This window comes from Pan paniscus, chromosome 20 (assembly GCF_029289425.2).
Source record: "Pan paniscus chromosome 20, NHGRI_mPanPan1-v2.0_pri, whole genome shotgun sequence".
In the NCBI taxonomy this organism is placed as follows: Eukaryota; Metazoa; Chordata; class Mammalia; order Primates; family Hominidae; genus Pan; species Pan paniscus.
In genome coordinates, this window is record NC_073269.2 from 40,479,192 (window position 1) to 40,496,032 (window position 16,841).

Below are 16,841 nucleotides of genomic sequence, written 5' to 3' on the forward strand. Positions count from 1 at the left end.
CATTTTGGGAAGTTTTGCTGAATGTCTCTGACTCATGCCAGTTTTAAAAATTTTAAGTCTAGCAACAAGTGATGACTCACAGATCGGGGAAGATTCTGAGCAAAAGCTTTACCAGAACGTGCAGCGTCTGAGAAGGTCCTCAGGCTTTGCACTTTAGAGTCTTTCAATGGTTTACTTTGATTCTCAGATCAACCAGTCTCAGGAAATTTAGGCACTGTGCAGACGATGTCATTCAGCCATTCTGTCAACACAAATTGCATCCCTGCCCTGTGCAGTGCTGCACTCGGTGGAAAACGTTACCACTGTTGCCAGCCTGGGTGGAAACCTTTGAAAGCACAATGAACTAAAGACTGGTGTGAATGAAAACCCAACTCCTCATGTCATTTTGACAGCAGTAGGTGGTGAGTTGGAGATCTGAGCACCCACACCCTGTGTGCTGCCATACTGAGAGGCAGATGTCCCAGTTGGTTATAGCAGCAGCTTCCGGGAGGTTTGGAAGTCATAAACACCAACCTCATACTGAAAAGCCTAATGCCAGATTGGGCATGGTGGCTCATGCCTGTAATCCTAGCACCTTGGGAGGCTGAGGCAGGAGGATCATCTGAGCCCAGGAGTTCAAGACCAGCCTGGGCAACACAGTGAGACCCTATCACTACAAAAAATAAAAAATTAGCCAGGCATGGTGGCATGTGTCTGTGGTCCCAGCTACTTGAGAGGCTCAGGTGGGAGGATCACTTAAGCCAGGAAGTTGAGGCTGAGGTATGATCACAGCACTGCAGCCTGGCCAAGACAGTGAGACCCTGTCTCAAAAAATAATACCAAAAGCTCCATTAATCTGGGCATCCCTAAATAGGTCTTCCCCATTGAGCTGTAGATTGGCTGGGGGTTTTTACCATGGTACAAAGTTAGGGCAGAAATTCCCATTCCTGCGTGCATGGTAAGGCTTCAAGACAAGAAAAGAGGGCCTTTGCCAGATGCAGTGGTTTGTACCTGTAATCCCAGCACTTGGGGAGGTCAAGGCAGGAGGATTGCTTGAGTCCAGGAATTTGTCTGGGCAACATGGTGAAACCTCACTCTACGAAAAAAAAAAAAAAATTAGTTTGGCATGGTGGCATGCGCCTGTAGTCCTAGCTAACCTGGAGGCTGAGGTGGGAGGATCACTGGAGACCAGGAGCTCGAAGCTGCAGGGAGCTGAGCCATGATCGCATCACTGCACTCCAGCCTGGATGACAGGGTGGGATCATGTTACAGACACACACACACACCAAACAAACAGTAACAACAAAAAACAAAAACCCCCATGGAAACAGGAAGGAAGCAAGCTGCAAGTATCATGTCTTAGCCTTAATTCTTAGATTGGTTCCCCAATCTATCCATGGCTTCAATGATCAATGCTTTGAATCTTCTTGCATCCTCAGGCCTAAAGGGGATAACAGGACCAGGAGAGATTGAAGTTAGACTCAATCTGGCAGAAAGAGTGGGGCCTCAGAGAAGAGGAGATGAAAAAATTCCCTTGGGTGCCCAGCCTGGTATTACATTTTTGAGTATGAGGTTGGTTTCTATGACTCTTAGAGCTCCTGGAAGCTGCCTCTCAGCGTGGCAGCACACAGGGTGGGTGCTCAGAGAAGAGGGGATGGAAAAAGCCCTCCCAGTGGATAGGACAGAACGTGCATCTTGAGCCTGGTGCTGTGTGTGGGAGGAGTGGCCCCCAGGAGCTGAGCTGGAAAGGTGTGTGTGCTTCAGGTGAGAGACTGGTGCTGGAAATTCGACAAGGGTAAAAACTGTCATAGGCTAAGGAGAAAGAAGTGTGGGTCCCAGAAACTTCATGTGGAGTTTGGCTGCCATTCCCCTTCCCTCATAACCCGTTATCCAGTCACAGCTGATTGACAAGTGGCCTAGGACTCCATGAGAAAACCCCTGAATTCTGTCAATACCTGGGGTCCATACAGTACAGACAATTAAGGAGGTCTAATGGAAGCTAGATTACAAGGAGGGGCATGATTAAAAAATCACCATTGTAGGCTGGGCTTGGTGGTTCACGCCTGTAATCCCAGCACTCTGGGAGGCCGAGGCGGGTGGATCACCTGAGGTCAGGAGTTTGAGACCAGCCTGGCCAACATGGTGAAACCCCGTCTCTACAAAAAAAAAAAAAAAATATATATATATATATATATAGACACACACACACATACATATACATACATACATATATATACATATATACACACATACATATATACACACACACACATACACACACACACACGTGCACACACAAAAGTTAGCCAGGCATGGTGGTGGATGCCTGTAATTCCAGCTACTTGGGAGGCTGAGGCAGGAGAATGGCTTGAACCTGGGAGGCAGAGGTTGCAGTGGTTGTGGTTAGCCGATATCACGCCATTGCACTCCAGCCTAGGCAACAAGAATGAAACTTCGTCTCAAAACAAAAAACAAACAAACAAAAAATCACCATGGTGTGGACAGAGTCTGGGTAGGGTCAGCTCCTGGGTTCTGGGAAGATGATGATGATGGTGGTTCAGGACATGGTGCAAGACTAGATTGAACATGTCCTGTTCTGGCCTCCAAGTGTGTCTTTGCTTAACAAAGGGAAGACCAGTTAACTTGAGAGGATGATAAACTGGAAGCCACAGTGTAGTGAAACCCCTCCTTTGGAACAGTGGGACTCAGGCAGCGGTGTGTGGAGCCAGCTTATCCCAGCTTGCAAGAACTGGTTATACCCATTTCTTTCCAGCTCAGTTCAGTAGCCCCATATTTACAGCTTGAAATTGGCCATGCTGGGAGTATTTATACCATGGTAATTGGCAAATGCTACACATCAGGGCTCCTGATTTATACAAATTCCTCCCCGGAGAGCTGGTTGTTAGACATTTACCAGCACACCACTGGACTCAGGAGGAAGATGCCCAGAGAGAGGTGAACACAAAGAACATTCCTGCAACAGGGGAGGACAGAGGGGGAATCAGTGGGGGCTGGACATTGAGTCCATGGACAGTGCTTTAAATCCCTCGAGAGAGCCCCATCCCCATCCTTCTCCTGGACTGTGCATCTCAGACAGAAGGAGCCAGTCTGTTGAGATCACTCAATACCCCTGGAGTGAGGAGACAGAAGATGGGGTCAGGGGGACATTTGGGTAATGTAGAGATGAGACCCCACAATTCTGCAGACTACTTCAAATCCACCTAACATCACAATAGTCTGATTCCCAAGCCATTCATTAAATCTTTTGAATATAACTGCTTAATGTATTTCCCACTTCAAGGATGTACTTAAACTATTCTAATGGTAAATATCAAACATTTTAGGTTGTTACTGGGTTTTGTAGTTGTCATTTATTACTACAAGAGCAAGTAATAGGTTTTAGCTGACCCTGGATGTGAATATAGTTTAAATCTTGAAAGCTCTAAGTGGGCAGGTGGGGAAAGAACAGTTGTTATTATTATTATTATTATTATTATTATTATTATTCTGGAGGCAGGGTATTGCTGTGTCACCCAGGCTGGAATGCAGTGGTGTCATCTTGGCTCACTGCAACCTCTGCCTCCTGGGTTCACGCGATTCTTGTGCCTTAGCCTCCCAAGTAGCTGGGATTACAGGCATGCACCACTACACCCGGCTAATTTTTGTATTTGTATTTTAATAGAGACAGGGTTTCGCTATGTTGGCCAGGCTGGTCTCAAACTCCTGAGCTCAAGTGATCCGCCCATCTCAGCCTCCCAATGTTCTGGGATTACAGGAGTGAGCCACCGTGCCCAGCCAGAACAGTTATTAAATACTTGACTTTATTGTTTTTGTAGAGACAGGGTCTTGCTCTGTCACCCAGGCTGGAGTGTGGTGGCACAGTTATAGCTCACTGTAACCTCAGACTCCTGGGCTCAAGTAATCCTCCTGCCTCTGTCTCCCGAACAGCTGAACTACAAGTGCCTGTCACCGCGCCAGTTTAATTTTTTGTTTTTTATTGTAGAGATGAATCTCGTTCTGTCGTCTAGGCTGAAGGGCAGTGGTGCCATCACTGCTCACTGTAGCCTTGATCTCCTGGGCTCAAGCATCCTCCCGCCTTAGATTCCCAAAATACCTGGGACTACAGGCATGTGCCACCATTGGCAGCTAATTTTTAATGTTTTGTAGGGATGGAATCTCACTATGTTTCCCAGACTGGCCTTGAACTCTTGGCCTTAAGCGATCCTCCCATACTCTCAAAGCACTGGGATTACATCACACTCAGCCCAACAGCTGCCTTTAAATGCAGAGAGCTCCCTTTGAGCGTCTTTTCAGAGGGCTGGAGATCCTAGGACAAAATAGATCAGGGGTCCCCAACCCCTGGGCCACAGACCAGTATACCACCGCCTGTTAGGAACTGGGCCACACAGCAGGAGGTGAGCAGAGGCGAGGGAGCATTACCACCTGAGTCCCACCTCAATTCTCACAGAAGCACGAAGCCTATTGTGAACTGCGCATGCGAAGGACCTAGGCTGTGTGCTCCTTATGAGAATCTAATGCCTGATGATCTGTCACTGTCTCCCATCACCCCCAGATGGGACCGTCTAGTTGCAGGAAAACAAGCACAGGGCTCCCACTGTTTCTATGGTATAGTGAGTTGTATAATTATTTCATTATATATTACAATGTAATAATAATAGAAATAAAGTGCACAATAAATATAATGCCCTTGAATCATCCTGAAGCCATTCCCACCCTCCCCATCCCTGTCTGTGGAAAAATTGTCTTCCACAAAACCAGTCCCTGGTGCCAAAAAGGTTGGGGACCGATGTAGATTACCTAAATGATGTTGGGATTATACGACACGGTTGTGATTGGATTATTGTCTGCATTTTTGATAACTTCCCTTGAATAGATGTTTAGCAGCAGTATTACTGCTTCTAAGTTTCGTGTTCGTTTGTGTGGATGTTGACACCGCCAAACTGCTCTTCCCAAAAGGATATCCCAATTTGCACTCATACCAGTAGCATATGTGCAACTGTTTCACCACAGTCCTGCCAATATTGTAATTTTTAAATAGTAGATAATGCAATCCATGAAATGTGATATGACTGAACTAGTTTTTCCTTTCTCATTTGAAAGGTAGACCATTTTTCATGTCCTGGCTTCCCTGGGTATTTGCTCTCCCAAATGCTGGCTTCTAGACCCCGCACGGAGTCTCATGCCTGTAATCTCAGCATTTTGTGTGGTGCTGTGCGCCTGTACTCCTACGTACTCAGGAGTCCGAGGTGGGAGGATTGCTTGAGCCCAGGAGGTTGAGACTCTGGGGTGTGTGTCATCACTGTGAGCTGTGATCACACCACTGTACTCCAGCCTGGGGGACAGAGCGACACCTTGTCTCAAAAAAACAAAACAGAGCAACTCCCCCACCCTCCGCGCACACGAAATGCTTGCTTCCACTTCCCCTACCCTGGTGGGGCAGGGGCTGGAACTCCGCAGGCTATGGGAAGGTGCTGGGGTTAGCGGCCCCAGCGGGTGCTCAGTGGTGTTGAGGCCACACTGCCCTGGGCGGTCTGGCCGGGACAGTTCCCCGTGCGGGCTCCCTGCGCGCTGAGCCACTGTAGGCGCCTTCCCGAAAATCTCTGAGCAGAGAGGGCCTGCAAAACAGTACTCTCACGCAACACTTTTCCTGGATCCATCAGGCCCTGACAGATAAGTTTGGTTTTCTTCCCTATAGCCGTGTGACTTGTACAAGGGATTTTAGTTGTGTCCTTGGGCACGAAGCCCTAGTCACTTCTCGATTCCCCACCTATGTGGCCCCTATGGCCCCGCTGGTTCCAGGACCTCCCCTCGAAGCCTCACCCACCACCCTGGATGCAGGTGCTGGAAAAGGGAGGAGTCCCCATATTTCACGGGGACTGCCCGTGATGGCCACAGGGGAGGCTCGCCGCCCACCGGCTCTGAGCCTGAGGCCTGCTTCTAGCCTGGCCTTGGGGGCCTGGGCGAAGCGACCCAGCGCGAGGACCAGTCCCCAACCAACCCGCTCCTAGTTCTGGGCGCCTTCCCCAGCAGTCAGATGGGGGCTCCAGAGGCCCGTGCGCGGCCACATGGCCCCGGGCCAGGCAGGGGGTCATGGGGACGCATCTACGCTAGGCGCACAGTATTTCTGGGCGCGGGACGGGCGAAGCGCCGTGGGTTCCAAGCTGAGCTGGGTCGGCCCTGCAGCGCCGGAGAGCAAGGCGGCGCAGGGAAGGGAGATGGGGCGGGATGTGGGGAACGCTGTCGACTGCTTGGATCTCTCCGGCCCGGATGGCGCCAGCTGCCTCCAGCTCAGCCTGCGGAAATCCGAGCTCTTCCCAGCGGCCCGACGGCCTGGGCGCCCCGCAGACCCCGGGCTCTCCCCGCGGTGCCTCCGCCGCCCGCCCCTGCGTCCTGGCCCGGCCTCCATGCCCCTCCGAGGTCCCGGCGCAGCGCGGCCGCCGCCACTGCCGCCACTCCCCCCACATTCCAGAGGCCGCAGCGCCGTCTCCTTCCTCGCATTCCTGCCCCCGCAAAGGAGTCCCTCCGCCCCGCGCGAGGCCGCGGCGAGGAGGGGGCGCGGCCCGGCGCCTGGGAGCTTACATTCCTAGGCCGCGCGCGCCGCCGAGCAGGGCGCCGCGTCCCCCGGCCCGCGCGTGGCCGCCGGAACGACCCCGGCCCGGCGCCGGCCCCGCCCCGCCCCGCGCCCAGGGGTCCCGGGGCGGGCTCCGGGCTTCGGGCGGACGATGCGGCGGCCCGGCCGGAGCGGCGGCGGGAAGCGGAGGCGGAGGTGACGCGCCAGGGCCGGCGGGCCGGGCCATGCAGCGCTCCCGGGCGGGCGCGGACGAGGCGGCCCTACTCCTGGCCGGGCTGGCCCTGCGGGAGCTGGAGCCCGGGTGCGGCTCTCCGGGTCGGGGGCGGCGGGGGCCGCGGCCTGGGCCTGGAGACGAGGCGGCGCCCGCGCTGGGCCGCAGAGGGAAGGGCAGCGGCGGCCCCGAGGCCGGGGCGGACGGACTGAGCCGCGGGGAGCGGGGTCCCCGGCGCGCGGCGGTTCCGGAGCTCAGCGCGCAGCCTGCGGGCAGCCCACGGGCCAGCCTGGCGGGGTCCGACGGCGGCGGCGGCAGCGCCCGATCCAGCGGCATCAGCCTGGGCTACGACCAGCGCCACGGCAGCCCGCGCTCCGGTCGCTCGGACCCGCGTCCCGGTCCCGGGCCGCCGTCGGTGGGCAGCGCCCGCTCCAGCGTGTCCAGCCTCGGCTCCCGGGGCTCGGCCGGCGCCTACGCTGACTTCCTCCCGCCCGGCGCCTGCCCCGCGCCCGCTCGCTCCCCGGAGCCTGCGGGGCCGGCCCCCTTCCCGCTGCCTGCACTCCCGCTGCCCCCGGGCCGGGAGGGCGGCCCAAGCGCGGCCGAGCGGCGGCTGGAGGCGCTCACCCGGGAGCTGGAGCGGGCGCTCGAGGCGCGCACGGCGCGGGACTACTTCGGTGAGCGAGCTCGGCCCGGCAGTTCCCTGCGCGCACGGCTGGGGTCCGGGGTTCCGAGACTGCCTCGGGTAGGCGGCCGGATCAGCGGAGGAGAGCACGGGGCTGGCTGGGGGTGCAGCAGTGCACGGGGTTGGGACGAGGAAGGTGCATCCCCTGGGGACTGGGGAGCGCAAAGGGTGAGTGAGTGCGCCTGGATCCCCAGCAGCGGCTTCACCCCTGCCTCTGGGTTCCCCGACACACGAGGGGTTCTGGCCGAGTGAGTTGATGTGCGGTTCCTAACTTAACAGGCAAGTCAGGTTCATGGGCACACTGAGCCATTTTCTGATAATTTTTTCTTCTTTCTTCTTCTTTTTTTTTCTTTGTTCTTTTTTTTTTTTTTTTTTTTTTTTTTTTTTTGAGACAGGGTCTTCCTCTGTCGCCCAGACTGGAGTGCAGCGGCGCGTTCTCGGCTTACTGTAGCCGTCGCCTCTCAGGCTGAAGCGATCCTCTCGCCTCAGCCTCCCGAGAAGCTGGGACTACAGGTGCACACCACCATGCCCAGCTTTTCTTCTTCTTACTTTTTTTTTTTTTTTTTTTGTAGAGACAGAGTCTCCCTATGTTGCCCAGGCTGGTCTTAAACTCCTGGGCTCAAGCGATCCGCCCTCCTCGGCCTCCCAAGGTGCTGGGATTACAGGCTTGAGCCAGTGCGCCCGGCCTGATCTTTTCTTCTTTACATTTGGTGCTCTCATTCTATCTGATCCTTTCATGCTTCGTGATGAGCAGAAAGGGGTGCTTCCCCGTCTGCCCCGCCACGGTATGGGTGTGGACAGCAACCGGGAGATGGAGTGGCCCAAGTACCACCGGATACCGCCTGACCCAGGCTTTGGTGATGGTAGCGGCTGGAGAGGGAGACTGTGTGAGGGAAGAAAAGCCCACTTTGCGGGAGAGGGGAACCGTGCCAGTCACAGGGGGCTGCCCTCGCCCGGACTGTGCTGTGGACATAGGATGTTTCCTAAAGGAATCCTGCTGCAGGTGCATCTGCAAAGCCCAGCAGCCTCACAGCCTCCACTTCCCAGTGTGGCCCAGGCCCCCTGATCTCTAGTTCTTGGGACAGCTCTTGGGGTGAGATTGTGAGCGGGGCAGAGGTATACTGTGGGGCCTGGGGCGAGAACTTCCCAACCCGCCTTCTGTATTAAGCACCTGGCTTTGGTGGATGGATGGTCACCATGCCTGGGACCGTGGCTGTCCTGGGGTTTGTGTCTTTGAGCGTTCAATGGTGTCAGCAGCTCACGGCTGCCCTGAACTGGATCTTTTTTTTTTTTTTTTTTTTTTTTTTGAGACGGAATCTCGCTCTGTCGCCAGGCTGGAGTGCAGTGGCGTGATCTTGGCTCACTGCAACCTCCGACTCCCTGGTTCAAGCGATTCTCCTGCCTCAGCCTCCCCAGTAGCTGGGATTACAGGCATGCGCCACCACGCCCAGCTAATTTTTGTATTTTTAGTAGAGGCGGGGTTTCACCATGTTGGCCAGGATGGTCTTGATCTCCTGACCTCATGATCCGCCTGCCTCAGCCTCCCAAAATGTTGGGATTACAGGCGTGAGCCACCGTGCCCGGCCCTGAACTGGATCTTGAGGGGTGAGGAGTCTGTCAGTGAGGGGCCAGGTGGGGGCATTCCAGAGAGAGGGAAGAATGAGCAGAGGAGGCCAGGCGGGATGAGAGATTGCCCCGCTCTTCCCCCAGGGGTTGCAGCCCAGAGGGCTCAGGTGGTCGAGGGCATATGTGGGCTAAGAGGAGGTGCGCCTGCTTTGGGATGGAGAGCGCCTCCCATCTGTGAGGTCATGGTGAGACTCTGTGGCTGGGCAGGTCTCGTGGCGCCTGTTGGATGGCCTGGGAGCAGGGAGATGTGCCAGGAGCTGTCATCTCCCGTGTCAGGCAGGTGCCAGGAAGAGAGGCTGGGGCTGAGTTTTGAAGGGCATGCTTTCCAGTGCCCTCTGCAGGGGAGAGTGCCCATTTCCCGGCCCCTGTGTACTGCAGAGCCCGGGGGAGGGGGGTGTTCTGTAGACACCCCTGAATCTTTATATGATATAGGGGTGGCTGAGGTCCCGGGCAGGTAATGTGGAGATGGTACAAGAAGGTAGGGTGTGGTGGCACATTTTTTTTCTGAGGAGCTGCTAGGCCAGGTGCGGTGGCTCACACCTGTAATCCCAGCACTTTGGGAGGCTGAGGTGGGAGGATTACTTGAGCCCAGTAGTTTGAGACCAGTGTGGGCCACATAATGCGACCTTGTCTCTACAAAAAATTTTAAAAATCAGCTGGGCATGGTGGCACTCACCTGTGTTCTCAGCTACTTGGGAGGCTGAGGTGGGAGGAGCACTTGAACCCAGGAGTTCCAGGCTGCAATGAGCTATGATCGTGCCACTGCACTCTGGCCTGGATGACAGAGTGAGATCCTGTCTTTTCTTTAAAAAAAAAAAAGAAAAAAAAAAAAAGCTGCTCAGATCGGGCTGTTGTAGCGCCCTGAGAGTGTTAGAGGAGTGATGATAGACCTTTTTTATTTTGTTTTCAAGAAAAACTAGAAATTGAGATTCAGTAATACTTTCCTGATTTTGTTTACTTTATTTTTTTAAACTTTTTTGAGACAGAGTCTCGCTCTGTCGCCCAGGCTGGAGTGCAATGGTGCGATCTCAGCTCACTGCAGCCTCCACCTCCGGGTTCAAGTGATTCTCCTGGCTCAGCCTCCCCAGTAGCTGGGATTACAGGTGCGTGCCTCCATGCCCGGCTAATTTTTGTATTTTTAGTAGAGATGAGGTTTCACCATGTTGGCCAGGCTTGTCTCGAGTTTCTGACCTCAGGTGATCCACCTGCCTCGGCCTCTCAAAGTGCTGGGATTACAGGCATGAGCCACCATGCCCGGCCCACTTTCCTGATTTTAAAAAATATGGGCAACTATTTGTTTGAACTATATGGTTCTGATGATATTTGACTTTGTTGAGCTACAAAAGTGGCAGTTTCATAGAGTTCAACCAGAATAATACAGCATTTTACAAAAGAAAGTCTGCAGGTAGCATAAGCTCGAGTGATCTCTGATAAACCTCGTCCTCAGAGTGTGGCTTTTTTGTTTTAAATTAAATTATTTTTTTTTAGAGACAGGGTCTCACCCTGTCACCTAGGCTGGAGTGCAGTGGTGAGATCAGCGCTCATTGCAGCCTTGAACTCATGGGCTTAAGCAATCCTCCTGCTTCAGCCTCCTGAGTAGCTGAGACCACAGGTGTGCATCACCATGCTCGGCTGAATTTTTTTATGTTTTGTAGACCTGAGATCTTGCTTTGTTGTCCAGGCTGGTCTTGAACTTCTGGATTCAGGCGATCCTCCCTCTTTGGCTTCCCAATGTTGGGATTACAGGCGGGAGCCACTACGCCTGGCCAGAGCTTTTTTTTCTCTGTCCAACCCCTCGTCTCTTCCTGTCCTTGGCCCTGGTACCAGCTGACCTCTTGGTTGCTCTCTGCCATTCACTGATGTCTTTGGAACTTTCCCCTCTCCCCTCCCCAAGTTCCGCTGCCATTAGCCAGCCAACAGCCTCGGGCTTCCGGAACCTTTTCAACTTTGGTGACCTCCTTGCCTTCTCTTCAGCCACCCACTCCCAGGGCCACGCCCTGTTTTCCCTTCACTCTAGCAGTCCTTAGTGGTAACCCCAGTCTGCTTCTCAGCAGTTCCTCTCATTCCTGTAATTGCCGTCTGCCCAGCAGAACCCCGACTCTGAGCCCATGCTTTGACCCCCTCTGCAGCCACTATACCAGGCTGGGAAGGGCTCTGAGGAAGCCCTCGGGACCGTGGGAGGTTTGTCATCCTCACCACGCAGGTCTTCCTGGCACCACTGACACCCTAAGCCTTTGTCAGTTTTTTTTTTTTTTTTTTTGAGACAGAGTTTTGCTCTTGTTGCCCAGGGTAGAGTTCAATGGTGAGATCTCAGCTCACCACAACCTCCGCCTCCCAGGTTCAAGTGATTCTCCTGGCTCAGCCTTCCAAGTAGCTGGGATTAGAGGTGCCCACTACCACACCTGGCTAATATTTTGTATTTTTGGTAGAGACAGGGTTTCGCTGTGTTAACCAGGATGGTCTCATCTCCTGACCTCGTGATCCGCCCACCTTGGCCTCCCAAAGTGCTGGGATTACAGGCGTGAGCCACCGCGCCCGGCCGCCTTTGTGTTTCCTCTCTTATTCTCTCAACAACCTTCCTCCCTCCTGGGACCCCTACCTTTGCTTCTGACTTCCCTTGGAATCTTGAGGTCAGCAGTTGTAGTCTGTCTTCACCACCGTCCTGCCCCTTCCCTGTAGGTGCTCCAGTCCATGTGGGTCTGACTCTCCTGCCGTCTGAGAGGACAAGGGTCCTTCCATCACCAACCTCCACCTCCTGCACCTCCACCTCTTTTCATTGGCCCCTTCCCTTTGTTTCTTTTTAATTTTTTTTTTTTTAGAGACAGGATCTAGCTCTGTTGCCAGGCTGGAGTGCAGTGGTGCGATCACAGCTCACTGCAGCCTGAACTCCTGGCCTCAAGTGATCCTCCTGTCTCAGACTCCCAAAGTGCTGAGATTACAGGCATGAGCCACCAAGCCCGGTCCCTGCCTGCTTTTTTTTTTTTTTTTTTTTTGAGACGGAGTCTTGCTCTGTCACCCAGGCTGGAGTGCAGTGGTGTGATCTCGGCTCACTGCAACCTCCGCCTCCCAGATTCAAGCGATTCTCCCGCCTCAGCCTCCCAAGCAACTGGGATTACAGTGTCCACCACCACGCCCGGCTAATTTTTATATTTTTAGTAGAGATGAGGTTTCACCATGTTGGCCAGGCTGGTCTCAAACTCCTGGCCTCAAGTGATCAACCCTCCTCGGCCTCCGAAAGTGTTGGGATTACAGGCGTGAGCCACTGCGCCTGGCCCCTGCCTGGTTCTGAAGGCATCTGAACTGGCTTTCTCTGCCCAGTGGTGAAGTGAGGCATGGGAGGCCCTGGGCAGAGCAGGGGGTACCCAGGAAAGCAGGAAGGGAGATGAAGACCCAGAAAGCTGGGTGCAGGCTGCATCCTAGAAACCAGAGAGGAGGAGGTGGGCCACCCGCTAGCAAGATCAGAATGGAAAGTCCATAGATGGGGACAGCTAGGAGATGACCAAGTGTGGGCCATGTTCTCTTTGTTGACTGAGGAAAGGCGGGGAATGGGGCGGCTGGTGGAGGAGGGAGAGGAGGTTATTTAAGGAGAGAGATGAAAGGAGAAAGCAAGAAGGTCGGGGGAGAGCAGCATGGCCTGGAGCTGGCAGAAGATTTACGGTCCAGAGGGCAGGTGGAGGCCATCTTCATGCCCTGTGTGGCATGGGAGGCCCTGGGTGACCCTGTAAAGGGGACACGAGATGTGTGGGCTACTTGCCTACTGTCTGGGTTTCCAGGAGGGCTGGCCAGGGAGTGCCCTGAGGCTAGAGCCAGGCTTGGCCCTGGCGTTGCTGGTCACCCCTCTCCTTTCCACCTTACCCGCTGCATGCTGAGTACACAGGTGTGGTCCCTGATTCCATCCACTGATCGTAGGCACCTGCACAGCAGCGACCCTCATGTCTGTCTTCTTCCTTTTTTTTTTTTTCCTTGAGACGGAGTCTTACCCTGTCGGCCAGGCTGGAGTGCAGTGGCGGGATCTCGGCTCACTGCAACCTCCGCCCCCCAGGTTCAAGTGATTCTGCTGCCTCAGCCTCCCAAGTAGCTGGAATTACAGGTGCCTGCCACCTTGCCTGGCTAATTTTTGTACCTTTAGTAGAGACGATGTTTCACTATCATGGCCAGGCTGGTCTTGAACTCCTGACCTCCTGATCCACCCACCTCGGCCTCCCAAAGTGCTGAGATTACAGGCGTGAGCCATTGTGCCTGGCTTCTTCTTTTTTTGGAGACATCTCACTCTGTTACCTAGGCCGGAGTGCAGTGACATGATCATAGCTCATTGCAGCCTCAAACTCCCAGGCTTAAGCGATCCTCCTGCCTCAGACTCCTGAGTAACTGGGACCACAGGTGCACGCCACCATGCCTGGATATTTTAAAAAATTTTTGTAGAGATGAGGGTCTCGCCGTGTTTCCCAGGCTAGTCTGGAACTCTTGGGCTCAAGTGATCCTCCCACTTTGGCCTCCCAAAGTGCTGGGATTACAGGCATGAGCCACTGCACCCAGCCCGCTTCCTTATTTCCTTCAGGCCTTTGCTCAAGTATCACCTTGTGAGTGAGGCTTCTGTGAATACCCGGTTTAAAAATCACACATCCTTGGCCGGGCATAGCAGTACTTGCCTGTGGTCCCAGCTTCTTGGGAGGCCGAGGTGGGAGGATTGCTTGAGCCCAGGATGTCAAGGCTGCAGTGAGCTATGTTTACACCACTGGACTCCAGCCTGGGCAACAGAGCGAGACTCCTAAAAAAAAAAAAAGGCCGGGAGCAGTGGCTCACGCCTGTAATCCCAGCACTTTGGGAGGCCAAAGTGGGTGAATCACCTGAGGTCAGGAGTCCATGACCAGCCTGGCCAACATGGTGAAACCCTATCTCTACTAAAAATACAAAAAATTAGCCAGGTGTGGTGGCACATGCCTGTAATCCCAGCTACTCGGGAGGCTGAGGCAGGAGAATCTCTTGAACCTGGGAGGTGGAGGTTGCAGTGAGTCGAGATCACGCCACTGCACTCCAACCTGGGCGACAGAGCGAGACTCTATCTAAAAAAAAAAAAAAAAATCCTGCATCTAACGCCGTAGCACTCGTCTCTGCCTGATGTTATTTGACTGCTGTTCTCTGCCCCCTTCCACTCGATGCAAGCTTCTTGAGGGTGGGGACCTGGGTGCATTGCAGACTGAGTGGTGCCTGACCTTAGGGGCATGTGACTCATCTGTGTGCTGATGACCAAGAGAATAAGTGGACCCTGGTGTACAGAGGAGGACAGAGTGGGTACAGAGGAGGACAGAGTGGCTGCAGAGGGGTGGTGACTGCCCCTGAGTGCCCATGTGGTCTTCATTCTTTGTGTCTGGGTCACAAAACATGTTGAAGAACAGGATTTGGTTCACAAACAGCATGAAGGATTTTCCCTCAGTCCAAGAGCAGGCCATGGATGAAAGGGCTTAAAACAACTGTCTCGGTATAAAGATACCATGATAGGCTGGGTGTGGTGACTCAACGCCTGTAATTGCAGCACTTTGGGAAGCCCAGGCAGGAGGATTGTTTGAGCCCAGGAATTGCTTGAGCACACCCTGGGCAACTGGGCGACATAGCAATACCCTGTCTCTACAAAAGAAAAAATTAGCCGTGCGTGATGGCATGTGCCAGAAGTCCTAGCTACTTGGGAGGCTGAGGCTGGAGGATCGCTTGAGCCTAGGAGGTCGAGGCTGCAGTGAGCTGTGATTGCACCACTGCACTCCAGCCTGTGGGACAGAGCGAGATCCTGTCTCTCTCCCAAAAAAAACCTAAAAGTGGTTGGGTGCAGTGGCTCATGCCTGTAATGCCAGCACTTTGGGAGGCCAAGGCAGGAGGATCGCTTTAACCCAGGAGTTTGAAACCAGCCTGGGCAACATAGTGAGACTCTGTCCCTATTTATAAATCAAAAACCAAAAGAATCTATCAGAACAGTTGTGATGGACAGCTTTGATTAGCTCCGACTCTGCACTGGGTGCTCGGCCAAGCCCTTGAATCCTCAGACAGCAGCAGCGGCAATCCCTGGGTCGTGGCCACCCTGTTGGTGCCCATGTTGGTCATCAGTAATCGAGTGATGTTGGCCTAGGAAAGTTAGCATCCCCCAGGTCAAGCGGGTGGGCGGTGTCAAGACGGGGAGTCCGTCGGTGTGGCATAGGCTGTGGTGCTAACCCCTGGTGTCCATTGGGTGGCATAGGCTGTGGCGCTAACCCCTGCTCTCTCCTGCCTCTCCTCTCCTAGGCATTTGCATCAAGTGTGGGCTTGGCATCTACGGAGCCCAGCAGGCGTGCCAGGCAATGGGGAGTCTTTATCACACTGACTGCTTCACCTGCGACTCGTGTGGTAGGTAACCTCGTGCCCTGGGTAGCTCTGTGAAGGGGACCTGCCACATCATCCCCATTCCCCTCAAACTGCCTTGCCCCTGAGTCCAGGCAGATGGACCACCTGGCTCTGGCCCAGGCTGGGCTGTGGAGGACTCTGTCTGGGGAGGAGGCATGGGGCCCCTGAGGAGCCTTTTGCTGGCTGTAGGACAGGGCTGCCCCCTGGTCGTCAGCTGTGGATCCTCTGTGCCACGCAGGGCACTAATGCGCTCATGTCACCCAGCTGCCTGGGAGCAGCGTCAGAAGCCCATGAAGGACCTTCTGCCTGTCTGGACATACGACTAATATTTCTTTTTCCTGCTATCTATTTTTGTTGTTGTTGTTGAGACAGAGTCTTAATCTGTTGCCCACGCTGGAGTGCAGTGGAATGATCTCGGCTCACTGCAGCCTCTGCCTCCCGGTTTCAAGAGATTCTCCTGCCTCAGTCTCCCAAGTAGCTGGGATTATAGGCACACGTGCCACCACGCTCGGCTAATTTTTTTTTTTTTTTTTTTTTTTTTTTTTTTTTTTTTAGGTAGAGATGGGGTTTTACCATGTTGGCCAGGCTGGTCTCAAACTCTTGAGCTCAAGTGATCCGCCTGCCTCGGCCTCTCAAAGTGCTGGGAGTACAGGTGTGAGCCACCGCGCCTGGCCTACAATTTATTTTTGATCATAATTTTACACCCAACATAAACTATAAGTGTTATAGTTTAACCTAGACAAAGTTATAAAAAGAAAAAAGGAACTATAATCCAACCACCCTAATAAATATCCACTCTTGGTTTGCCCACTGTTCTTCCAGACCTTGCCTTAATCAGACATCTTTTATGTATTTGCACATTTTTTAATTTTAATTTTAAATTTTTTTTTTTTTGAGACAGTCTCGCTCTATTGCCAGACTGGAGTGTAGTGGTGTGATCTCAGCTCACTGCAACCTCCGTCTCCCTGGTTCAAGCGATTCTTCTGCCTCAGCCTCCCGAGTAGCTGGGATTACAGGCACACGCCACCACTCCCAGCTAATTTTTGTATTTTTTTAGTGAGATGGGATTTCACCATGTGGCCAGGATGGTCTCGATCTCCTGACTTTGTGATCCGCCTGCCTTGGCCTCCCACAGTGCTGGGATTATAGGTGTGAGTCACCTTGCCCGGTAAAATACCCTAGAAACTTCTATCTTGTACCCCCGCTTTTTTTTTGAGACAGAGTCTCGCTCTCCCCCAGGCTGGAGTGCAGTGGCGAGATCTCGGCTCACTGCCACCTCCGTGTCCCAGTTTCAAGTGATTCTCCTGCCTCAGCCTCCCAAGTAGCTGGGACTATAGGCGCGCAACACCACGCCTGGCTAATTTTTTGTATTTTTAGTAGAG

At 53.7% G+C, this 16,841-nt stretch overlaps 1 protein-coding gene across 11 annotated transcripts in view; it reads left to right on the forward strand.

The window, feature by feature from the left end:
• Nucleotides 1-5,073: 5,073 nt before the first annotated feature.
• The window catches only part of WTIP (WT1 interacting protein), a 32,383-nt gene continuing 20,615 nt past the window's right edge, over nucleotides 5,074-16,841 (forward strand). Inside the window, exons 1-2 of one of the 11 annotated variants that reach the window (XM_063600115.1) lie at nucleotides 5,074-7,524; nucleotides 15,361-15,462. In XM_063600115.1, coding sequence (XP_063456185.1) covers nucleotides 6,226-7,524; nucleotides 15,361-15,462 — 1,401 coding nt within the window. In that variant the 5' untranslated portion in view covers nucleotides 5,074-6,225. The remainder of the gene's footprint in view (nucleotides 7,525-15,360; nucleotides 15,463-16,841) is intronic. The other 10 variants (XM_055104374.2, XM_034946161.3, XM_063600114.1 and 7 more) reach the window with 10 other exon arrangements.